The 26,265-nt window shown below is 43.9% G+C and overlaps 1 protein-coding gene across 4 annotated transcripts in view; it reads left to right on the top strand.

Moving 5' to 3' along the window:
* LOC110535812 (3',5'-cyclic-AMP phosphodiesterase 4D) overlaps nt 1–16,169 on the top strand; it is a 185,979-nt gene extending 169,810 nt beyond the window's left edge. For 3 of the 4 annotated variants that reach the window (XM_090190371.1, XM_021621113.3, XM_090190372.1), the window contains exons 6-14: nt 685–797; nt 7,922–8,015; nt 8,243–8,421; nt 8,620–8,718; nt 8,808–8,972; nt 9,145–9,244; nt 10,448–10,602; nt 10,786–11,091; nt 11,195–16,169. In XM_090190371.1, the coding sequence (XP_090046497.1) occupies nt 685–797; nt 7,922–8,015; nt 8,243–8,421; nt 8,620–8,718; nt 8,808–8,972; nt 9,145–9,244; nt 10,448–10,602; nt 10,786–11,091; nt 11,195–11,674 (1,691 nt within the window). In that variant the 3' untranslated portion in view covers nt 11,675–16,169. The remainder of the gene's footprint in view (nt 1–684; nt 798–7,921; nt 8,016–8,242; nt 8,422–8,619; nt 8,719–8,807; nt 8,973–9,144; nt 9,245–10,447; nt 10,603–10,785; nt 11,092–11,194) is intronic. The other variant, XM_090190374.1, reaches the window with a different exon arrangement.
* The last annotated feature ends 10,096 nt before the right edge of the window (nt 16,170–26,265 follow it).

Here is a 26,265-nt window from a genome sequence, read left to right as displayed (position 1 = left end):
ATCCCTCTGTCTCTCCATCCTTCCCCCTGGCAGACATGGGCCTGCTATCCAGACTGCTCTTCATCCTTCTCCATGACTGGAATTATATCTCTTCTATGGACTGTATACTGAACCTCAGACACACACATCACTGAGAGACTGGGATTCTGTGTGTTGTTGTGCGTATGTGTGTGTCTGTGTGTGTGTTTGTCTTTGTCTCTGTTTTGGTGTTGTATCGTATCCAAACCTAAGGGGCACCCTCCATATTCTCAGTCTCTGCTGTGATTTTAACTGTTGCTGTATTAGGGGTGCTTGGGCTTCAACAGCCTGGTGCAGGGTTTTGGGCTAGGTTTAGGTTCCAGGACTATACGCCCCTGTCATTCCTCCAAAGGTTTGGACAGTAGGACTATTGGACACGGAGGGGGGGGGGGGGGGGGGGGTCTCTGGGATAGGTTTCAGGACTCTAAGCCCCTCTGGTCTCACCCTATCAGGGTGTCTGTCTTGGGGTGGAAATCAGACTTGTGACTTGGCCTCTCTCACTCTCCTACTGGCCCCTCTGCACCAGTATGAAGAGTCACCCATGCGTCCACTCGGGGCATCTCAGCATTGCTGTGTGTGGGGAGGCAGACCGCGGGCCAGCAGTCTGCGCTAGCCCCCTGAAGCGCCTCTGTACTGACCCCCTGCCCCCCTGTCTTGCCCCCCCAGAGGAGGCCTATCAGAAACTGGCCACTGAGACGCTGGAGGAGCTAGACTGGTGCCTGGACCAGCTGGAGACCTTGCAGACCAGACACTCAGTCGGCGAGATGGCCTCCAACAAGGTAAGGACAACAACCTTTTACTTATTATTGTGTGTCATATTTAGTTGCGTTTGAGTAAGTCTTCGTTTAAAAAAACATGGAGGTGAGATCTTTCGCAATCAAACTTTGACCAGTGTCTTGAGGTCAGAACCTCTTTTCCCAGAGAGATCTGGTAAAGTGTGTCATCTAACTATAGAATGATGTGTCCATTTGACCAGGGCGCTCCTGTGGGCTGTGAGTGTCTGGAACTACATGATCCATGTTGCCAAATACTGGGTTTTTCCTTACTGTACTGTTCTGTGTATCCAGTTATGCTAGAGGAAAGGTCTGTTGAGGTACTGTAAGGATGGACTATCCATCTCTTCATGCATACCTGTGCATAACTGAAGTGTTTTGGAACTACACTACACTACACTGCAATGCATTCGGTCCCTCTCAGCTGGGAACATGACTCTACTGTATGGAGTGACCATTGACAGGTAGCCTAGAGGTTAGAGAGGAGGAGGGCCTGCCACCAGAGAGTTGCCTGAGTTGGGAGCTTGACAGCTTTTCAAATGTTGTGTTCAGCCAAACTGCCATCTTGAATTCATACTTGGATTGATTGTGAGGAAGGATACAAGGAGAGGGAAGTGACTTTAGACTATTGATATGCACCCCTAGTACCCCCATTCTCTCGCTCGCTCGCTTTTTCTCTCTCTCTCTCTCTCTCTCTCTCTCACTCACTCACTCACTCACTCACTCACTCACTCACTCACTCACTCACTCACTCACTCACTCACTCACTCACTCACTCACTCACTCACTCACTCACTCACTCACTCACTCACTCACTCACTCAGACCTATTCCTCTTCCTTCTACAACAGTAGTATCTGTACTAATACGGATAATGATATAATGAATCATACTGTCTTTCACATGGTATGGGGAGATCCATTGTATCAGTATCTGTTGCTGTATCTAGCGTTATCATGCAGGGAAGGGAGATGTGCACGGAGAGTGCTCGGCTCTGCTCGGCTCTCTCCAGCATGGGCCTGACGCCCTGCATGCTGAGCAGCTCTGGGCTCTGCTGGAGAGGCTGCCTCCCTGGCTGGTGATGTCACACCCCATGATGTCACAATAGGGTAGATGGGCGCAAGATAAAGGAGAGGCAGGTCGGACAGACAAAAGGACACAGTCAGACACCGATCCTGTAGCTGTAACACTTGCAGATGGTAGTACAATCACAGACAGACAGATGTGCATTGACCCTATACAGGGGTGAGAAACACAGTCTATACGCAGGCTATATGTCACCCTGTCTTATATGAGCGGCTAGCACACACAGCTATCCCTGGTTTCCATAGCAACACACCTAGTTGGCTTGCCGTCTCACTCCAGTGAACACACACACACGACAGGCAGACGGGCTATGTTACTCTCCGAGAACACACCATGTACACAACTGTCACTCCTCCTCGGTTATTATCAACCTCTGACATGGCTATTTTTTGACTAAAACATCAACATGAAGTATTTCATTTTGGTGATACAGAACAGTAGCATTGGGTACCAGTATCATCCACATACCATTGTCTTATTTTGTGCTGTTTGTATTCACTACACGCAATTATAGCAGGTTGTAACATGTGCATTAGCTATACAAGGCTTAGGTAAAACGCAGAACACAGGCTGGGGAGGGTCAAAAGATGTAGACGGTGGAATTGCATGTATTGTATGTAATGGTGACATCACTGTTATTGTGACGAGTGATGATGTCAGTATCACATGTCATTATTGTCTCTGATCCATCCTGAAGTTGAAGAAAGACATAATGGGTATTGGTATTTGCAAGGGGCATGTTGTATTAATAAGGGGCATGTTGTATTAATAAGGGGCATGTTGTGTTAATAAGGGGCATGTTGTGTTAATAAGGGGCATGTTGTATTAATAAGGGGGATGTTGTATTAATAAGGGGCATGTTGTATTAATAAGGGGCATGTTGTATTAATAAGGGGCATGTGTGCCATTATATACCATTATGTTATGTTATGTGAAGGTGATGTACATGTTGTTAGCTTTTACATACACACACACACTTTCTTTTCCTTCACCTAGGAAAGGGAAATCTGCCACCAAAATAAATGTTAGAGATCAAAAAATAGCTATAGATATGAGATCCATTTTGACTGGGTCTATATTCAGTAGGGAATTGCTGTTTTGTGCCACAATTCCCCAAAACAAATGTTCTACCTAAAGGTGGGTGTTTCAAACCTATTTGCTGAGTTAACAATAGCAGACTGCCTAGCTAGCCGGCCTGTGTGCGCGTGCTTGCCTGTTTTGTGGGCCTGTGACGGCCTGTTCCTACTCTCCCGGACACAGGCGGAGGCGCAATATCTCTCTTAACGGGAGACCAGCAGTCTCAGCTGCTCCAGCGCTGCTACCCACAATGCCTTCAGGGACCCAAGGTGGAAGGTCATCTGAGACATGACCTGTTCCAAAAAAGCCAAAGCAATTATAGTGTCTCTGTATGCTATCTACTGAGAGGGTATTTTGATTGGTCCAAGGCTTAACTTAACTTAACTTAACTTTTTTTGGTAGGAAACGTATAGTGTTGTCGTCTTTTAGTGTATGCCCCACGAATATAGTTTACAATTAAGGTGGCATGTTTATTTAAGCAGATAAATAGCCTGCTCTCTTTTCCTCTGTTAATTCCTTTCAGTGTGTTCTGACTACCGCCCATCCATACTGCATCCGAGCTGCTTCAGAAGCACACATACAGCACAGTGATCATGTACCCAACCCCAGTTCAGAGAAAACACAGCCAGGTTATTGTTCATCATAAAAGTCAGGACCAAAGACATGTCCCAAATGGCACTCTATTCCCTATATTCAGATTGTCTATCTTAATTTGATCACTCTGTTGTCGCAGAGAAATTCCTGCGCTGGTAGCGTATCAACCCCTACAAAAATAGCCATTAATTATAATCCACATAATAATTCACATGTCCTGTTGCTGCAGGACTATTTTCTTAATGCAAGAAACTGCTTTGCAGTGCTAGCTGTGCCACTAGAGATCCTGGTTTGAGTCCAGGCTCCGGGATGTCCTTGTCCCATCGCGCTCCAGCGACTCCTGTGGCGGGCCGAGCGCATGCATGCTGACACGATCGCCAAGTGTATGGTGTTTTCTCCGACACATTGGTGCGGCTGGCTTTCAGGTTAAGCAGGCATTGTGTCAATAAGCAGTGCGACTTGTCTGTGTCGTGTTTCAGGGGACACACAGCTCTCGACCTTCACCTCTCCCGGGTCCGTACGGGAGTTGCAGCGATGGGACAAGACTGTAACTATCAATTGGATTCCATGAAATTGGGGAGAAAAAGGGAGAGAAAAACTAAAGATAGGCCTCATAGTCAAACAAATAGAATACAGCATCATTTATGACCCTGAATGAAGTGCCACACAGTATTCTCTGTGCTGTACAAACTGTCCCATTCAGACATGTTCCAGACAGCCCAGTGACTGACCCTCGCGCCTTGTGCAAATTGAATGGGATTTATAAATGTATTACACATATTATTTTCTGTGGTCTTCTCTGACTCAACTCCCAGGAAATTAGCCGGAACTATCTCCAGTGTGAATATTGCATGACCAGGATGAGACCATCACCGCTTCCAGCAACAGTGTCCCACAGATTACCTCAGCTAGATGACACACATCAAGAGTACACTCACACTCACAGTCATGACACCCAACACGCAGTAGTCCCATCAAACACACACACACACACACACACACACACACACACACACACACACACACACACACACAAACAGGCTCGGGTAGGAAACTGATAGTGTAGTAGTCTTTTGTCTATGCATCAATGTAGTTTACAATGTAATACTTTCAGGTGCCATGTGTATTTAAGCAAAACTATAGCCTGTTCTCGCTTCCTCTGTTAATGCCTTTTAATGTGTTCTGACTACCATCCATCCATGCTGCATCCAAGCTGCTTCATAAACACACATACATACTCTGGTGCTGTATTAGTATTGCAAAATGTCAATACATTTCCTGGTTTTCCAGAAATCCTGGTTGGAGGATTCCGGATTTCCTGTTTATTCCCTCCTAACATCAAACACACACACACACACACGCTTGGCTAGTAAACTGATAGTGTAGTAGTCTTTTAGTTTTTACAGAGATCCTGATTGGAGGATTCCGGATTTCCTGCTTATACCCTCCTCATTCCTGGGATCCTCCAACTGAGATTTTGGGAGAAGCAGGGAATTTATTGAAAGTTCCCGGAATTTTGCAATTCGAGCTGTTCAGAGAAAACCCAGCAAGGTTACTGCTGATCATGAAAGTCAGGACCAAAGACATAGGATGTGTCCCAAATGGCACTCTATTCCGTATTTTTTTATTTTACTAGGCAGTTAAGAACAAATTCTTAAATTCTGACGGCCTAGTGGGTTAACTGCCTTGTTCAGGGGCAGAACGACAGTTTTGTACCTTGTCAGCTCGGGGGTTTGACCTTGCAACCTTCCAGTTACTAGTCCAACACTCTAACCACTAGGCTACCCTGCCACCCCAAATATATACAGATGTTCTGTCTTTATTTGATCACTCTGCGCCACAGGAAATTCAAATTTGTAGTGTATTTTACTTTTAAGTAGACTTCTAAAGTTTGTAATTTCCACTTTAAAATTGTCGGACTTGATTTGCCCTAATGAAAAATGCCTACAACCCCTACAAAAATCCCCATGAATTATTATCCACATAATAATTAACATGTCCTGTAGCTGTAGGATTTTTTTCCTACTATGAGAAACTGGTCAAGTGAAGATATCAGATCTGTAGTGCACTACTGACCAGAGGACAAAGCCATGGCCTCATGGTCAAACAAATAGAATACAGCATCATTTATGACCCTGAATAAAGTGCCACACAGTTTTCTCTGTGCTTTAAAAACTGTCCCATTCAGACATGTTCCAGACAGCCCAGTGACTGACCCTCGCGCCTTGTGCAAATTGAATGGGATTTATAAATGTATTACACATATTATTTTCTGTGGTCTTCTCTGACTCAACTCCCAGGAAATTAGCCTGAACTATCTCCAGTGTGAATATTGCATGACCAGGATGAGACCATCGCCGCTTCCAGCAACAGTCTCCCACAGATTACCTCAGCTAGATGACACACATCAAGAGTACACTCACACTCATGACACACAACACGCATCCCGCTGCACTGCAGAATTCAAAGAAAATGTGGAAAAAACAACTTATCAGAGGAACCAACCTCAATCAACCTCAAACCTCAATCAACCTCAATCAATCTCACAGAGAGATGAGCTCACTCTGCTCCAGCCCAGCCAATCAGCTCTGGTGTTTTCTCGATCCTCTCCCTAATAGGCTGGGTGTGTGTGTGTGTGTGTGAGGGGCAGAGGCAGCCTTTAGAAGTCGTTGAGAGGAGAGCTTCTCTCTCCAGGACCACTGGCAGCATCCAGGCATCCTCCTCTCACGTCATCTATTATTCACACCTCCCAGTAGTGTCTTTAGTGTGTGTGTACGGGTTTTACTGTGAGTGTGTTTGTCCGTGTGTGCGGGAGGATGCTCTCACCAGAACCACGGGCAGCCAAACGCTGTCCCCAGCTTCCCTAGAGCGCGGCGCTCCAGTCAAAACCCTGGACTATGGCTTTCCCCATGCAGAGGAACGACGCAGAGGAAGAGGCAGATATGACTGACTGTTCAGTGAATGGATCTGCAACACACCTCAAGGCCCCTCTTATTCTGGGACTCTACTCTCACTGTATTGAGCTGCTTTTGCTGGAGGTGTTGTTTTTGTTCCTCTCCCTCTTTGTTGGCGGTTCTGTCGTTCTGCACTGTAGCTGGCTCTAGTCTGCCTGTTCTGTTTATATTTGGACCACATATTGATTTTTTTTTCAAAATGCCTGAGGTCAACTACCTGCACTCTGTGTCCTGGGGATTTCTAAAGGTAAGATGTCAGGTGGATTTTGTTATTCAAAATACCATGAATATGTATTTTTCTGATAAAGCAAGTCGTTATTCCTCCGATGAGGTGAGAATGATGTCCTTGCCAGATGAAGGAAAAGCAAGGCTTGTCCCTGAAAAACCGGTGGACGTGTTGTTGGACATAGTCCACCTGTATTGCTGGTGTTATGAGTTAAATGGTTGTATGGCTGGGTGTGCAGTCTGTGGCTCTGATATAGATGTCCGCCAATTGTTTTGATGCTCTTACTGCTGGCTGCATGTTCACATGACTTATAGCTTATAGCATACAGGGGCCGGGTTTTTTTTCGTATGAAAATGCAGGGATAGAGATATGCTGTATGTGAAAGGTGATCGAGTGCGTTGGTAAATATTTATAGGGCTGTATCAATGGCAGTCACTTTAACAAAGAGTCTTATGTCAAAGTCCAACTGCACAGTAAGTACTATGGGTTTATAATGGCCTCTGATATTGATCTATATTGACCATTCACATACATTATGCATGCTGGCTCCCTAACGCGGGGCGCCACAATTGCCAGGTTGAGAATGAAATGTAAATGTGTGTGTATTCAGATAGTGTCAGCACCACAGCCTTCAGCCTGGTTTCGCAAATCACTGTTGTTTTACGAGTTCTCCTCCACCTTCCTCTTATTGTCCTCCAAATCAAAGACCTCATCTACATTTGGGTCTGCCACTCCAATCAGGAGAGAGGGAGTGAGCGACGGAGGGACAGAGGGAGCGAGGGAGAATGATAGTGGTTGACGAAGAATTGGGTTACCGATGACATCAGAACTGTGGCTAGTGGGGAGGGAGCAGCGGGTATCTCACCTGCTCTGGTACCGCTTCTAGCCTCTCAACTGTGTGTGTGTGCGTGTGTCATAGCACGCTGTAGTAGTATTGATTGAAGTGTGGAGTCTCATAGTGTCTGCCATTTTCCTTCTAAAATACTTTTCGGCCTTTATAAATGACTTTGGCCCTCAATGGCATGGTCAGAGTGAATGCTCCAATATGTGCTCCAGGATTCCGCCATCTTTGTCCCAAGTCATACAAAATCACGAGTGACACATCCAGTGCAGAATATAACTCCATTTTCCCTGTTTTACTACAAACTCTAACCCCTTCTCTCTGCGTTTGTTTGTCTGTGTGTTGTGTTCCAGTTCAAGAGAATGTTGAACAGGGAGCTCAGCCACCTGTCTGAGATGAGCCGCTCTGGGAACCAGGTGTCGGAGTTCATCTCCAGTACCTTCCTGGGTGAGTGACCGCAGTGACCCCTGGGCTCCTCCCTGCTCATCCGGGGCCCTGTAGAGGCACGATCTGTGTCCCAAATGGCACCCTATCTCCTATATAACCCAGTACTTTTGACCAGGTCTCATAGGCCGTATTTTGTGTTGTTAATACAGACAGTTTGGACATCCCACTCACGGTCTCTTGTTCTATGTTTTTAACACATAGTCTCTTCTTTATTGTGTTTGACACAGACAAGCAGCACGAGGTGGAGATGCCAACTCCGCAGACGCAGAAGGAGAAGGAAGACAAGAAGAACAGGCCCATGTGTCAGATCAGTGGGGTGAAGAAACTGCAGCACAGCTCCAGCCTCACCAACTCAAACATACCCCGCTTCGGAGTCAAGACAGAGACAGAAGACGAACTGGCTAAGGTGGGCAGCAGTGGGAGAAAGGGGGAGATGAGGGATTGGGAGGAGACATGAAGAGAGAGGGTAAAGGGCAGAAAATTGAGGGACAGAAAGAGATTGATGGGAGGGGTAGAGAAAGAGGGGAAGACAGACAGAGCGATGCTCTTAAACAGATGTTTACTACTGTATATTGGTGTGTGAAGGGTTGGTTTCCCTTTGCAGGAGCTGGAGGATGTAAATAAATGGGGCCTTAATGTTTTCAAAGTCACTGAGTTCTCTGGGAACAGGCCCCTGACCGTCATGATGCACACTATATTCCAGGTAATCATCACATTTGATCTGCTCTATTTTTGTTGATTGTACTTACATGACTACTAGAATACACAATAATGTTTTGCTTTTTCTTATAGGAGAGAGACTTGTTAAAAACGTTCAAAATTCCACTTGACACCTTTATAACATACCTGATGACCTTAGAAGACCATTACCATGGCGACGTGGCCTACCACAACAACATCCATGCTGCTGATGTCACCCAGTCCACTCACGTGCTGCTATCCACCCCCGCTCTAGAGGTTGGACCCCTCAATCAATCAGTCAATCGATTCATTAGTTACATACTTCAGTTTTTATTTGTCAGATTGTAACTGACAGATTTCGGATGGCTGTTACTTGGTGTGTTACTCACCATCTTATCATGTTTGAATGGCTGGTGTGACCCTGTACTGTCTTCTCTGCTGTTCCCAGGCTGTGTTCACCGACCTGGAGATCCTAGCTGCCATATTCGCCAGTGCTATTCATGACGTTGACCACCCTGGAGTCTCCAACCAGTTCCTCATCAACACTAGTGAGTCCGAGTACAGGCCTGACTTAATAGCGACGTCAATGGCTGGCTGGTGCACACGCATGCACGCACACACACATACACATAAAAGCCACTCATCAGAGCATGCACGAAAACGTAGACGCACACACACGTGCCAACCCCTACACACATGCACACACACAAGAATGAACTGTAGAGATCAATGATGGATGCCCTCTGTCTCTCCTGTGCATCTGGGATCAACACTCACGAGATTCAACCACCCATGTGCACACACACCAGATACCATCCCCCTCCCAGCTCTGGGACAAATGCTTGTTCTTGGAAGCTCTAAGTACAACAGGAATTGCTGTATTTTGGTTGGTACTATAATTCCATCACATACTGTAGAATACAGTACCAAATAGTATAGTGTAAACACTCGCTTCATTGCAAGTGGAAATAGTGTCCTTATTCTACAAATGATCGACCTCTGCAGATGTGTTAAAGAGATTCTCCGGCACTTTTGTATGCTTTTTAGCTGGTAGTTCTGAAACCAATTGTGTACTACGTCACATATGTGCACCACATCATTGCTCTCTCTCTCTCTCTCTCGCTCTGCTGTGTGTGCATCTTGCTAGCTGTCACTCAGATGGCGAGGGGCTGAAGCTCATTGGCTAGAACTCGAATTACTAGGGGGCTAGCCCACGTGGGGAAAATGTAGGGAAAATGGCTCAGCACAGCTTCCAGATAAACAGTCACTTTCAAACTAGGGATTTCATTGGGTCATTCTGAATGCTCGTTGGCTGAGAAATGTGGTATATGAGACAATATACCTCGGGTATGACGCAAAACTACTTGTTTACTGCTCTAATTACATTGGTAACCGGTTCATAATAGCAATAAGGCACCTCAGGGGTTTGGGGTATATGGCCAATATATCACAGCTAACGGCTATGATATGTTGTCGTACATAAGAACAGCCCTTAGCCATGGTATAGCCAAGGCCTTTTTGCTTAAATGAATTACACATTCATACATCAAGCCCAAAGCGGTAGGTTTAAAAAAATACTTAGTAGTCTCCAAAGTTCCAGAGCATGTGTTTTAAAGTATATATTTCTGTTTTATATATTGACTGGTGAGGCAAAGGACCTCAACAACGCCTCTCCACGAACCCTGTTTTGTGGATGTAATACGTTATTTATGTCAAACATCTGAGTCAGTGTATGTGTGTTTGTCCTGCAGACTCAGAGCTGGCCCTCATGTACAATGACTCGTCAGTCCTGGAGAACCACCACCTGGCTGTGGGCTTCAAGCTGCTTCAGGAAGAGAACTGTGACATCTTCCAGAACCTGACCAAAAAACAACGACAATCACTGCGCAAGATGGTCATCGACATTGTGAGTGACTGGATAATCATCAGTAACCAATACGAACGTCTGTGAAATTGTCTCCACATCAGCTTAGAAAATGTCCATGGTTGTACATGATTGCTTCTGTTAACTTCATATGAAAGTTCTGTTCTATTGCTTTGTCCCTGCCAGTATTGTGACAGCCTGTGTTGCATCTCTGGTGGTCCCCAGGTCCTAGCCACTGACATGTCCAAACACATGAACTTGCTGGCTGACCTAAAGACCATGGTGGAGACCAAAAAGGTGACCAGCTCTGGAGTTCTACTCCTGGACAACTACTCTGACAGGATACAGGTACTGCAGAACATGGTGCACTGTGCGGACCTGAGTAACCCCACTAAGCCCTTGCAGCTGTACCGCCAGTGGACCGATCGCATCATGGAAGAGTTCTTCACCCAGGGGGACAGAGAGAGGGAGAGAGGCATGGAGATCAGCCCTATGTGTGACAAACACAATGCCTCGGTTGAGAAAAGCCAGGTACCCAAACACACCAGACACATTCACAAACACCCAACACACACTCGCACATATCCTTACTGTTGTTTTTAACTAAACCTAAGCCTCCCTCTCCTCTCTCCAGGTAGGCTTCATAGACTACATTGTCCACCCTCTATGGGAGACGTGGGCAGACCTGGTGCACCCTGACGCCCAGGACATCCTGGACACTCTGGAGGACAACAGGGAGTGGTACCAGAGCACCATACCCCAGAGCCCCTCACCTACCCTGGACGAGCCTGAGGATATCAGCCGCCCCCTTGGAGGGGACAAGTTCCAGTTTGAACTCACCCTGGAGGAAGACGGGGAGTCGGACACAGAGAAGGACAGTGGCAGCCAACCCGAGGAAGAGGATGAAGAAGAGGAGAATAGTTGTAGTGACTCGAAAACACTCTGTACGCAGGACTCTGAGTCGACAGAGATACCACTGGACGAACAGGTGGGGGAGGATGAGGAGGTGGAAGTGGAAGGAGAATCCTCTTCATCGCAACCATCTGTAGTCGAAGAGGAAGAGGAGGGGGAGGATGATGAGAAGAAGGGAGAGGAGAAAGCAGCCGATACATAGCAGTGTATGGACGGCAACTAAACTTTTCTTCTTAGTAACCAGAGATTATTATTTATAGAGTATTTTGGGGTGTTGTGGAGTGTCTGTCTGTTTTTTTTATATATATATATGTTTATGGTTCCAAAGCGCACGCTGCTCTTCACCCCTTGGTCCCTCCTCTCTCCTCATCCTATTGGTCAGCTTCTTAGACACGCTCACTGGTACTTCTACACGTTTTTTGCACTCAGGAAAACCCTTTTCCATTCACATTTGTACTGGAGTTGTCTGTGTGTTATTTAACTTTAAACCCTGTCCTACTGTGTTGAAGTTACATTAAGGATTTTGATCAGCCGTTTAGAGTGTGTTTAATGCTGTTTATATACAGTATATCTCCTCCTTTCAGCCTTGCCTGACTGATGGCAGTGTTTCTGTGTGTTATTAAGTGCCGTTCTGCAGAAGTTGCTATAGTATATTTTTTTCTTAGTTCTTTGTACTCCTCAGCAAAGCCAGTGAAGCAATGTGCTAAGTTGCTGTGTGGTCTGGATGAATGAAAGCCCAACAAGACACGTCACCATGCAGAGAGGAGCTGCAGCACATGGAGAGAAATGCATTGTGGGAATTTATCAAGACACTTTTCTGAAGTTGAAGTCTTCCTTGAAAACCTGACTGAAAAAAAGGCTAAGATCTTACTAATGCTAGATTTGACCTCTAGAGTTTTTGTATCATAATGTACGTATCTTTTTTAGGTTTTACTTTTGCTATCCTAGGTTTTACTTTTGTTAACAAAAAGAAAAAGAGAAGTGACTTGAAAGTCAAGTGAAATCTGTTGATGAGAATACCTCGTCTGCCACTGCTTTTCTGTGTGTAAAAGGGTCATTTTCTAGTTATTGTATTTGGGTTAGTATTGGGGAATATTTGCACTCCTTTAAATATATCCAACCTAGCCTCAGGGCAATTCGTAGCATCTGGGACAGACATTTGCCCCTTCCATTTAGTATCATATGTTACATTACAAATGGAATAGTGATTGTACAATATTATACAAATTGAAGGATGTGTAGTATCATAAGTCTTACCTGGTCGAACAATATCATACAAATTGTATTAAGTAAGTTATCGTATGTCTTGGAGGATGTATATGTCTTTGTCTGAAACCAGGCTGCTTGTTGCGTTGCAGGATAATTGACTTTGCTGATTAGGAGAATTGACAACAAAGCAGTGGTTAACTTGAGCAGGAGCTCACCAGAGCAGAGTACCGGTACACAAAAAGCTTCTACTGCTTGAGCTTCTGTTCATTTTATAGAATATTAGCTCAAATGTATTGTGGAGCTCCTGCTCTGAAATATAAACCATACCGGCACCCAAAATGAGTACCAGAACCTATTTCAGTCTAAGTCAAGCACTGCGACAAGAATGTATGTAAAACGTTAGAAGGTCCACGCTGTGTCACATCCGGCCGTAATTGGGAGTCCCATAGGGCGGCGCAAAATTGGCCCAGCGTCGTCTGGGTTTTCCCGGAGTAGGCCTTCATTGTAAATATGAATTTGTTCTTAACTGACTTGCCTCGTTAAGTAAAGGTAAAAAATAAATGACAATACAAGGTAAGAATTAGGTTAAGATTAGGTAAAGGGTTGGGGAAGTGTTAGCTAAAATGCTACACATTACTAGATGGTTGCGGTTTACGCCCACCTATCCTTCCCGAGCAACCACATTTTGTTTCTGTCTTAAGTAACCAGACCATTATTCCATTTGTAGCATAACTGAACTTATCATTTTATGTCAAATAGCAAACGTCTAAATTATGAGTCCAGTCTAATATATCGCTCAATTCCAAATCAACCCCCAGCTCCTACCCTCTGTCTACGCACTTGATCTGAGAGGATTGGATATATATTAAGAGTTTCAAAATCCTCTCATATCTACAGGAGTGCCTAGGGGGCAGGTGCTCGGGCTTGATTTTGTCGATTGCATGTCTATCAAAAGTAATTTACACTATTACTCCCACACCACTGTCCCCATTTCTGGTTGTAACAACCATGTAACAATTATTTCCAAGAATGTTTTCGCTGAAAAAAAATGACACATGTTGACATGTAGGCCTACTTTACTTTACGTTCAATGAAATAATTTAGTCTGACTGACCAGAAGGACGCCTTTAAGTTCTACTTGTGGTTGCCTGCAGTAAATGTGAGCAAATGTCATCCGACAATGCAATGCTTGTATTGGATATAAGAAGCACCTTTGGTTAATAAGTTGTGGAAGTCTGGGGGGGGTTGGGACACTTTTTGTGCTAAGCACACAGTAACCTTATTTCCCATTTTCTGTCAATCTTGTCTTCGTTTTCTGATTGTGGTGTAGGGATGTGGTCGATTCTGTTTCTCATTCGGGAAGCAATTTGTTCAAAAATAGTGGTAAGAATATATTTAGCGTTGAAATCCCTCAGATAAAGTAACAGCTTTGTGATATGTCTGAAATATGAAAAGTGACAGTCATTATTACAATTTGTCATGGCTTATAAGAAACAAATCAAATTCCAATTCAATAATTGAAAGATCCTCATTTAAAATAAATGTCTCTTTTCATCTCTTGAATGGGGAACTAATATTACTATCCTGAATTTACTTGGAATGGAATTGACCGCAGCCGTTACTGCAGGTCAGTAATATTTACCAACGCAACTACATGGTTGATGTTTTCACACGTTAAGAAAATGCCTGTCGTTGTCATGACACTATCCTTTTTGATTAGTTTGTTTTGACCAAGAACACAAGACAATCAGCTCCATGGTGTAGTAGTGGTCTCATAAGAAGTATAGTCGGCTACAGTTAATGCACTGATGTTTTCATATCTCTCTACTTTACTATTTGATTTCAACTCGCCAAAACTCACGTGCACATTTAGGCTTGAACAATGCCCTATACACTTAATCCAAGAGACTCTTTCTTTTCCACATTTTCTATTGTTGTTGTTGTTACAATTGATGTTATTATTTATTGCTATGTTTTTCTATTTGTTGTGTCTTTCTTGCCGTATTAGGGTGGGACAGTAAAGCTTTCACTGTAGCATAGAACGCAGTACAGGCTTGCCAGTTACTATACCCAAATATGCTGTTTTTCTAACTATGTACATACAGTATAAAAAAAAATGTTGAAATGTAAAATATGACTTGCAGTAATGAACATGTCTTTTTAAAGAGTGCTTATTTTAAAAGAAATGTGTCGTTTCTAATGTTTTATTTCATTCTTATTTCCTTGTGCCAAGTTTTTTCCCCCATCCTCACCGGATGACCTTCCCATAATACAGTTTTTCTGGTTGTATCTCTGTTTACAAACATATATTTATTGTGCTGTAAATACTACCATTACTATTATTATTATTATTCTCCTCATGATGCTGTTTGTTGTAAGTTCATTGACTCATCATCCCTTATGGTGATGGTGTGGCTGTATCATGTCCCTCTTGTTGAGAGAATGTTTATTACACAAAAACTGATCCATTGATATCGGTTATCTGAGAAGCTTGCTTAGAGTGGAGGAGGAGAGGGGAAAGCCAAATTGTTTTCTAGAGGAAGCTGTTCCTTGGCCCATGGGCTGTGCCTTAAATTCAACATGCCATTTTTATGTCTCTCGTTTCTTTTTAATTCTCCTCGTTTGCTGCATTAGAGAGTCTTGGGGTTTGAGCTGACCTCACCCAGACAATGGCCTCCAGTTGTGAAAGGAACTCATTAATTAATGTTGCCTTTTTACTATTACAGCCAAATCAGAAATATTATGTGAACATGGGAAAAAAAGGCAGTACGTGCTATACATTCTGTTGTCAAGGTTGAAAACGGAGGTCATGGCTGTGGAGTTCCTGGTCGACTCAGGCCTAAGATCCACTAGATGAGTGGTGGCTTGGCCAAGCTGGATACATGGGGTTGGTTGGTCCTATGGGGTTATTAAGCACCAAGATTTAGAGACGCATCCACGTGTTCAGTCACTGCTGCATTTATTTAGGCTGAAACACTCACGATGTGTTGCTCATCCATGCTTGGCAAGCACATCTAACCATACAACATGCAATATCTAAAACCACTAGCATCTTTCTGCCTGGAGAGGAGAAGGCTAGTATTTATATAGTAGGGGGGGGGTCATTCTAAAAACACATCCTTCGATGGGGACTCTTATTTTGACACACATACTGTAGATTATTAACAGCCATGGACCAATGGAATCAGTGGTTTCTTTTGTCATTTTGTGTTATATTTTTATGGTATGAAAGGAATACACAAACTGTACGTAACTTCAAAAAGGTCTTCAGGACAATTATTTTTGGGTTATGTCTTTAGAATGCCAACTTGTCTTGAAGTTTCACGAGACAATATAAAGTTATTTTAATGGATTCCTTGTCAATTGCAGTCTATTGAATAGCACTGTAGATCATAAACTTTCTGTAAAAAAAAATATTTAAAAAAGTGAAGAAAAAATGTTTTTTTATATGCAACAGATTAAATAAAAGCATGGGTTGATTCTGCCTACCCGTTGGTCTCTTCTGTATCATTATAAAGGGAATTGTACGGCATATTTAGTAAAGATAGGCAGGTCGTTCCAACAATTTGGTGCCTTTTGAGAAGTTTAACTTGGTCAAAAAAAAGTTTGATTTCACCTCATTTTAACATTCTGTCAGAAAGAGCACACGTTTTCTCATCCCAAGAGGTTACATTTAAAATAAAAAACACCATAGTCAGTGCCAGTGGAGGATCCTCAAAGGAGGAAGGGGAGGACCATCCTCCTCAGTGAATTTAATAAACATATTGAAACATTAAAAATGTTTTTTTTTAGATAAATCTATACTAAATATATTCACGTCACCAAATTGTCACACCATGATCTGTTTCACATGTCTTCATACTTGTCTCCACCCCCCTCCAGGTATCACTCATCTGCCCCATTATCCCCTGTGTATTTATACCTGTGTTTTGTCTTGTCTCGTCAAGCATACCAGTGTTTTTCCCATACTCCTGTTTTTGCTCTAGTCCCTGTTTTCTAGTTTTCCCGGTTTTGACCATTCTGCCTGCCCTGAGCCTGCCTGCCATTCTGTACCTTATGACACTGCCCTGGATTACTGACCTCTACTTGCCCTGAGCCTGCCTGCTGTTTTGTACCTTTCGAACTCTGCTCTGGATTACTGACCTCTGCCTGCCCTTGACCTGTCGTTTGCCTGCCCCCTGTTTTTGTAATAAACTTTTGTTACTTCGAACTGTCTGCATCTGGGTCTTATCCTGAGGTCTGATACAAATAATTGATTAAAATGCACTGTTTTGCAATGAAGGTCTACAGTAGCCTCAACAGCACTCTGTAAGGTAGCACCATGGTGTAGCAGCTAGTTTCTGTCCTCCAACCTATCAGAGCTCTTGCAGCATGAATTTACATTTTGTCCACCCAATCAAAGGATCAGAAAATGTATCCAGCTAGCTAGCACTGCATTGCATAAAATGTGATCAGTCGTTGACTCAAAAAGAGAGAAAGACAATCGTTGAAGCGTTTTAAATTAATTAATTTTAAAAAAAGGAAGGAGAAATAAACGAGAGAGAGAGATTATTTATTTATTATGTATTTATTTTCTTTCACTTAGCTAGCGAATGCAGTTACTCAAATACTTGGCTCAAACAGTAAGGGATGCTATGTTAGCTAGCTGGCTATGGCTATTCAACACTGAAACTCTTTCAAGTCAAGGTAAGCTTTTTGGTTTTATTAATTTATTGCCACCGGGGTCCGCTGGTGTAACTGCTAAACAGCTTGCTGACTGTACAGTATGATTGTAACACGTTAGTTCTAGTAGCTATGACGTTATCTAATATGGTGACATCGATGTATGCTGTGTGTAGCAGTTAGCAGTTATAATACAAAGGTTTGGCTTGGAATTTTTTTTCCACCTGGTCACAGACAGCTGATGTGTTGTGCACTGAAGTCCACAAGAGAAGGGAAAAGGTGAGAGGAGGAGAGTGCGTAGTTGCGAGAAGGAATTATACAACAAGCAAAATGATCATGTTTGTATATGGCTGCTATGAAAGTGAACTGTGTTTGTGTGTGATCAGGGGTGTATCCATTCCACCGATTCTGTTGAAAAACGTTTCTTAAATGGAAGCAAACCGAACGAAATGGGGATAAACATATCTGAATTTGTCCAATATAAACTCTGGTTTGCAACTGTTGGACTAATGATAACACCCTATATCAGCTAGATGCAGGCAAAAGTGTGCAAGGTGATATTGAATGTGTCACTGTCTGTCACCTAGATTACAAAAACAAATATCTCAACCTGTGCACTTACGTTGTAAACTTTAATTCATAGGTTAGGTTGTAAAAACCTCATGATAGGTACTATAGGGACAATATTGGTATCATGTAGTAGGCTAAACCTATTGACGTTACATTGAACTGGGTGAATGGAATATGAATGACAGTCATCCAATATGCTGTAATATAAATAAGACCATGCTCATAAAAATAAATTGTCCTCCCTCATCTTAAACGTCACCGACTGCCACTGGGCAGTGCTTATTAAGTGCAAAATAATGTAACTGGTTTAATGATTTTACTTAAATCAGCTGTCAAAAGATAAGAATGCTATTTTCGGATGATTATTCCCTATTGGAATTTGTACCCACTCTTAAGCCAGATTTCACCATAAAGCAGGTTTTAGTGGCTGGCATATGGGCCCTTGAGCCATAAAATCAGCCAATGGTTTATTTCAGTGATTAAAATGTTTCAAACGTGTAGTCTATTCAAACTCAAGGTCTCTGCCTTGATTCAATGCTTTGGCACCAGGCACGGTAGGATGAAACAGCGAACAGATAAGGAAAGGTATTTAGGTCTGCCCTCCCCTTTCGACTGTGGTAGGTTTCCTCTTAGACGATATGCATACGTCTGTCTATTAAACCTTTAAATATTAAAGTTGTTTGCCTTATCTTTTGCATCCAGAATTTCTCCACACCTTGACCAGTTTTCAATTCGTAACAAAATCCCCTTGTGACAGAGGGAATGGAATCTTGTGTTCAACAGGGAGTGGTAATTGAATGCAAGCTTCACAGAACTGATTTTCATTGTTCAAACATTTCTAGTCTGTCTATCTATGGGTAACATGATTGACGTGTTAGGCTCAATCCGCTGTCCACCACAAAACACCAGAAAATGGGCAAAAAGAGAAGAACTAGCTCACCTGCTTTTACACTATGATTCGATTAGATGTTGAATGTTTCTTTAAGAATTTCTTAAAAAGGAATCATTTCACGATGTAGATGTAATGTTCCCCATATAGGGGACTTTGAGCAGTCCTGGTCCAGTTCCGACTGACATTTCGGGGTACAAAGTGCTCTGTGAACGTTGTAGAGTCCAGTGCCTTATAAGGTCAGAAAGCCCTATCTGTCTGCTCTCCGCTACCACTTGAAGTGTCAGGTTTCACACCCCACGTTTGTATAGGGAGTGACCTGTTACAATTTGTTGTCCCTCTGAGTGAAAGAGCCCACAGCCTGGGAGACGGCCTATGAAGGGGGACGGTCTAACGAACCAATCAGTTGTGGTTTCATCTCGGATTTAGAGCTCTCATCATGAAAAAATACAAAACAATGCAATAGAACAGAAACACGACCACTTTCTCTTGGAAGCCCTGTTTATACCCAGTTCTAACATGCATCTGTTGTTCTGATCTTGTACACATTCTGATTGTGCCCACATTTCTCGACAGATGTAGACAATCAAAAGACGCATTGTGATCTGATTGTGATTAGATCTTCATGACCACCTCCGGATGTGTCAACGACGCTTCTTGCACATATATCATTGAAGTGTAAATGAAACCTGACAACGAAAGCATATACGGGCGGCATGGTAGTCTAGTGGGCGGCAGGGTAGTCTAGTGGTTAGAGTGTTGGACTAGTAACTGGAAGGTTGCAAGTTCAAATCCCCGAGCTGACTAGGTACAAATCTGTCGTTCTGCCCCTGAACAGGCAGTTAACCCACTGTTTCTAGGCCGTCATTGAAAATAAGAATTTGTTCTTAACTGACTTGCCTAGTTAAATAAAGGTAATAATAATAATACATTTGGCCACCATCATGGTTGTCTATCAAAAAAATCATACAGGCCAGTTGAGGGATAATTATGGAGAATGATACCTCTACAATTCCTTCAGAATTAAGATCATGGTGTGGTCGGATGACACAGTCCAATCGAAATTAGATCAAGTATATAGACATGAAGATATATATTTGGGAATGAGAAAATAAAGGGTTCTCCTGTCCCCACATCCAATGTCAGTGCAAAACCATATATTTTAAAACATTGTACAGAAAGGCCAGGGACTGTAATAGCAGGACTGGGAATGGGAGAAACCAATGCCCATTTTATTCAAAGCTGGACACGGTATTGGGTGACCATCTCACGGCCCACCACCCACCGTCCCAAGCATCCACAATACATTGCATTGTAGTTCAGTCTAAATTCTGTAATGCTAGTATATCAATGATCAATCATTTGGAAGAAACCAAACCACGGTTGTTCTCCCAGCATGTCATATTTGTTAACCTTTTAGGTAGGCTACTGTTAAGGGCTGCACTAAACATGAATCTGACCCCTGATATGTTATGCAATCCTGTGTATTATATTCTGTGAATCTTTGAGCATTTTCCAGACAAATTGCTATGGCAATAAAGTGCAGACGATGTCCGAACTGATGCATAAAGGCGCATAGCTTCTTTAGAGAGCATAAAATATTTACCTTTTCAATCATGAACATTTTTATGAAAACAACGTAAAATATTGTTATGTTACAAAGTGGGATTAAAATGAATTTAATTGTCACTTTATTGTCAACGATCTACACAAAAAACTATGTAATGTCACAGTAGAAGAAAAAATCTAACAATTGTAAAAAAAAAAATAATAGGAAAAATAAACACTAATATATCTTGATTACATACTGTAAGTTTTCAACCCCCTGAGTCAATACATGTTAGAAAATAGTATCTAAGAGCTTTCCACACCTGGATTGTGCAACATTTGCCCATTATTCTTATCAACATTCTTCAAACTCTGTCAAATAGGTCTTGCCTTAGATTTTCAAGTAAAATTAAGCCAAAACTGTAACTCGGTCTGGCAGAAACATTCACTGTCTTCTTGGCAAGCAACACCAGTGTAGATTTGGCCTTCTGTTTGAGGTTACTGTCCTGCTGATAAGTGTATTAATCTCCCAGTGTCTAGTAGAAAGCAGACTGAACCAGGTTTCCCTCTAGGATTTTGCCTGTGCTTAGTTCCATTTAGTTTATTTTTTATTCTGAAAAACTCCCCAGTCTTTAACGATTACAAGCAAACACATAACATGATGTAGCCACCACTATGTTTGAAAATATGGAGATTGTTGTATTGGATTTGGATTTGCCCAAACATAACATTTTGTATTGCTTTGCCACAATTTTGTTGCTTTAGTGCCTTGTTGCAAACAGTATGCATGTTTTGGAATATTTTTATTCTGTACATGCTTCCTTTTTTCACACTGTCAGTTAGGTTGGTATTGTGGATTAACTACTATGTTGTCTCGACCCCGCCCTGTGAAACTGGGTCCTGGACTTCCTGACGCGCTGCCCCCGTGTGGTGAGGGTAGGTAACAACATCTCCACCCCGCTAATCCCCTGCGTTCTCAGCCCTCTCCTGTACTCCCTGTTCACCCACGACTGCGTGGCCATGCATGCCTCCAACTCAATCATCAAGATTGCAGACGACACTACAGTGGTAGGCTTGATTACCAACAACGACGAGACAGCCTATAGGGAGGAGGTGAGGGCCCTCGGAGTGTGGTGTCAGGAAAACAACCTCACACTCAATTTCAACAAAACAAAGGAGACGATTGTGGCGGGACAGTAGTGGAGAGGGTGGAAAGTTGACAGGACAGTAGTGGAGCGGGTGGAAAGTTGACAGGACAGTAGTGGAGAGGGTGGAAAGTTGACAGGACAGTAGTGGAGAGGGTGGAAAGTTTTAAGTTCCTCTGCATACACATCACGTACAAACTGAAATGGTCCACCCACACAGACAGCGTGGTGAAGAAGGCGCAGCAGCTCCTCTTCAACCTCAGGAGGCTGAAGAAATTTGGCTTGTCACCAAAAACACTCACAAACTTGTACAGATGCACAATTGAGAGCATCCTGTCCGGCTGTATCACCACCTGGTATGGCAGCTGCTCCGCCCATAACCGTAAGGCTCTCCAGAGGGTAGTGAGGTCTGCACAACGCTTCACCGGGGGCAAACTACCTGCCCTCCAGGACACCTATGTCACAGGAAGGCCAAAAAGATCATCAAGGACAACAACCACCCGAGCTACTGCCTGTTCACCCTGTTCACCCTGTTCACCCATCATCCAGAAGGCGAGGTCAGTACAGGTGCATCAAAGCGAGGACCGAGAGACAGACAAACAGCTTCTATCTCAAGGCCATCAGACTGTTAAACAGTCTCACTAACATTGAGTGGCTGCTGCCAACATACTGACTCAACTCTAGCCACATTAATAATGGAGAAATTGATGTAATAAATGTATCACTAGCCACTTCATATAATGCTTACATACCCTACATTACTCATCTCATATGTATATACTGTACGCTATACAATCTACTGCATCTTGCCATCTTGATGTAATTAAATGTATCACTAACCACTTTAAACAATGCCACTTTATATAATGTTTTCATACCCTACATTACTCATTCTGCTCCATTCTGCTTGTTTGTTTTATCTGTTGGCCCCGTTGCCTAGTCAACGCCATTTTACCTGCTGTTGCTGTGCTAGCTGATTAGCTGTTGTCTCACCTACTGTCTAGCTAGCTTTCCCAACTCAACACCTGTGATTACTGTATGCCTCGCTGTATGTCTCCCTCAAGTGTCAATATGCCTTGTATACTGTTGTTCAGGTTAGTTATCATTGTTTTAGTTCACAATGGAGCCCCTAGTTCCACTCTTCATACCCCTGATAACTCCTTTGTCCCACCTCCCACACATGCGGTGACCTCACCCATTACAACCAGCATGTCCAGAGATACAACCTCTCTCATCATCACCCAGTGCCTGGGCTTACCTCCGCTGTACCCGCACCCCACCATACCCCTGTCTGCGCATTATGCCCTGAATATATTCTACCATGCCCAGAAACCTGCTCCTCTTATTCTCTGTCCCCAACGCTCTAGGCGACCAGTTTTGATAGCCTTTAGCCGCACTCTCATACTACTCCTTCTCTGTTCCGCGGGTGATGTGGAGGTAAACCCAGGCCCTGCATGTCCCCAGGCACCCTCATTTGTTGACTTCTGTGATCGAAAAAGCCTTGGTTTCATGCATGTCAACATCAGAAGCCTCCTCCCTAAGTTTGTTTTACTCACTGCTCTAGCACACTCTGCTAACCCTGATGTCCTTGCTGTGTCTGAATCCTGGCTCAGGAAGGCCACCAAAAATTCAGAGATTTCCATACCCAACTATAACATCTTCCGTCAAGATAGAACTGCCAAAGGGGGGGGAGTTGCAGTCTACTGCAGAGATAGCCTGCAAAGTAATGTCATACTTTCCAGGTCCATACCCAAACAGTTCGAACTACTAATTTTGAAAATTACTCTCTCCAGAAATAAGTCTCTCACTGTTGCCGCCTGCTACCGACCTCCCTCAGCTCCCAGCTGTGCCCTGGACACCATTTGTGAATTGATCGCCCCCCATCTAGCTTCAGAGTTTGTTCTGTTAGGTGACCTAAACTGGGATATGCTTAACACCCCGGCAGTCCTACAATCTAAGCTAGATGCCCTCAATCTCACACAAATCATCAATGAACCCACCAGGTACAACCCTAACTCTGTAAACAAGGGCACCCTCATAGACGTCATCCTGACCAACTGGCCCTCCAAATACACCTCCGCTGTCTTCAACCAGGATCTCAGCGATCACTGCCTCATTGCCTGTATCCGCTACGGAGCCGCAGTCAAACGACCACCCCTCATCACTGTCAAACGCTCCCTAAAACACTTCTGTGAGCAGGCCTTCCTAATCGACCTGGCCCAGGTATCCTGGAAGGACATTGACCTCATCCCGTCAGTTGAGGATGCCTGGTCATTCTTTAAAAGTAACTTCCTCACCATTTTAGATAAGCATGCTCCGTTCAAAAAATGCAGAACTAAGAACAGATACAGCCCTTGGTTCACCCCAGACCTGACTGCCCTCGACCAGCACAAAAACATCCTGTGGCGGACTGCAATAGCATCGAATAGTCCCCGTGATATGCAACTGTTCAGGGAAGTCCGGAACCAATACACGCAGTCAGTCAGGAAAGCTAAGGCCAGCTTCTTCAGGCAGAAGTTTGAATGCTGTAGCTCCAACTCCAAAAAGTTCTGGGACACTGTGAAGTCAATGGAGAACAAGAGCACCTCCTCCCAGCTGCCCACTGCACTGAGGCTAGGTAACACGGTCACCACCGATAAATCCATGATTATCGAAAACTTCAATGAGCATTTCTCAACGGCTGGCCATGCCTTCCGCCTGGCTACTTCAACCTCGGCCTACAGCCCCGCCCCCCCCGCTGCTCCTCGCCCAAGCCTCTCCAGGTTCTCCTTTACCCAAATCCAGATAGCAGATGTTCTGAAAGAGCTGCAAAACCTGGACCCGTACAAATCAGCTGGGCTTGACAATCTGGACCCTCTATTTCTGAAACTATCCGCCACCATTGTCGCAACCCCTATTACCAGCCTGTTCAACCTCTCTTTCATATCGTCTGAGATCCCCAAGGATTGGAAAGCTGCCGCAGTTATCCCCCTCTTCAAAGGGGGAGACACCCTGGACCCAAACTGTTACAGACCTATATCCATCCTGCCCTGCCTATCTAAGGTCTTCGAAAGCCAAGTCAACAAACAGGTCACTGACCATCTTGAATCCCACTGTACCTTCTCCGCTGTGCAATCTGGTTTCCGAGCCGGTCACGGGTGCACCTCAGCCACACTCAAGGTACTAAACGATATCATAACCGCCATTGATAAAAGACAGTACTGTGCAGCCGTCTTCATCGACCTTGCCAAGGCTTTCGACTCTGTCAATCACCATATTCTTATCGGCAGACTCAGTAGCCTCGGTTTTTCGGATGACTGCCTTGCCTGGTTCACCAATTACTTTGCAGACAGAGTTCAGTGTGTCAAATCGGAGGGCATGCTGTCCGGTCCTCTGGCAGTCTCTATGGGGGTGCCACAGGGTTCAATTCTCGGGCCGACTCTTTTCTCTGTATACATCAATGATGTTGCTCTTGCTGCGGGCGATTCCCTGATCCACCTCTACGCAGACGACACCATTTTATATACTTTCGGCCCGTCATTGGACACTGTGCTATCTAACCTCCAAACAAGCTTCAATGCCATACAACACTCCTTCCGTGGCCTCCGACTGCTCTTAAACGCTAGTAAAACCAAATGCATGCTTTTCAACCGATCGCTGCCTGCACCCGCATCCCCGCCTAGCATCACCACCCTGGATGGTTCCGACCTAGAATATGTGGACATCTATAAGTACCTAGGTGTCTGGCTAGACTGCAAACTCTCCTTCCAGACTCATATCAAACATCTCCAATCGAAAATCAAATCAAGAGTCGGCTTTCTATTCCGCAACAAAGCCTCCTTCACTCACGCCGCCAAGCTTACCCTAGTAAAACTGACTATCCTACCGATCCTCGACTTCGGCGATGTCATCTACAAAATGGCTTCCAACACTCTACTCAGCAAACTGGATGCAGTCTATCACAGTGCCATCCGTTTTGTCACTAAAGCACCTTATACCACCCACCACTGCGACTTGTATGCTCTAGTCGGCTGGCCCTCGCTACATATTCGTCGCCAGACCCACTGGCTCCAGGTCATCTACAAGTCCATGCTAGGTAAAGCTCCGCCTTATCTCAGCTCACTGGTCACGATGGCAACACCCACCCGTAGCACGCGCTCCAGCAGGTGTATCTCACTGATCATCCCTAAAGCCAACACCTCATTTGGCCGCCTTTCGTTCCAGTACTCTGCTGCCTGTGACTGGAACGAATTGCAAAAATCGCTGAAGTTGGAGACTTTTATCTCCCTCACCAACTTCAAACATCAGCTATCTGAGCAGCTAACCGATCGCTGCAGCTGTACATAGTCTATTGGTAAATAGCCCACCCATTTTCACCTACCTCATCCCATACTGTTTTTATTTATTTATTTTTCTGCTCTTTTGCACACCAATATCTCTACCTGTACATGACCATCTGATCATTTATCACTCCAGTGTTAATCTGCAAAATTGTAATTATTCGCCTACCTCATGCCTTTTGCACACATTGTATATAGACCCCCCCTTTGTTTTCTACTGTGTTATTGACTTGTTAATTGTTTACTCCATGTGTAACTCTGTGTTGTCTGCTCATACTGCTATGCTTTATCTTGGCCAGGTCGCAGTTGCAAATGAGAACTTGTTCTCAACTAGCCTACCTGGTTAAATAAAGGTGAAATAAAAATAAATAAAAATAAAATCTCATACAGTGGGGAGAACAAGTATTTGATACACTGCCTATTTTGCAGGTTTTCCTACTTACAAAGCATG

The sequence above is a fragment of the Oncorhynchus mykiss genome, chromosome 11, assembly GCF_057628025.1.
Source record: "Oncorhynchus mykiss isolate SJ-2025 chromosome 11, ASM5762802v1, whole genome shotgun sequence".
In the NCBI taxonomy this organism is placed as follows: domain Eukaryota; kingdom Metazoa; phylum Chordata; class Actinopteri; order Salmoniformes; family Salmonidae; genus Oncorhynchus; species Oncorhynchus mykiss.
This window is presented reverse-complemented; position numbering and strand designations above follow the sequence as displayed.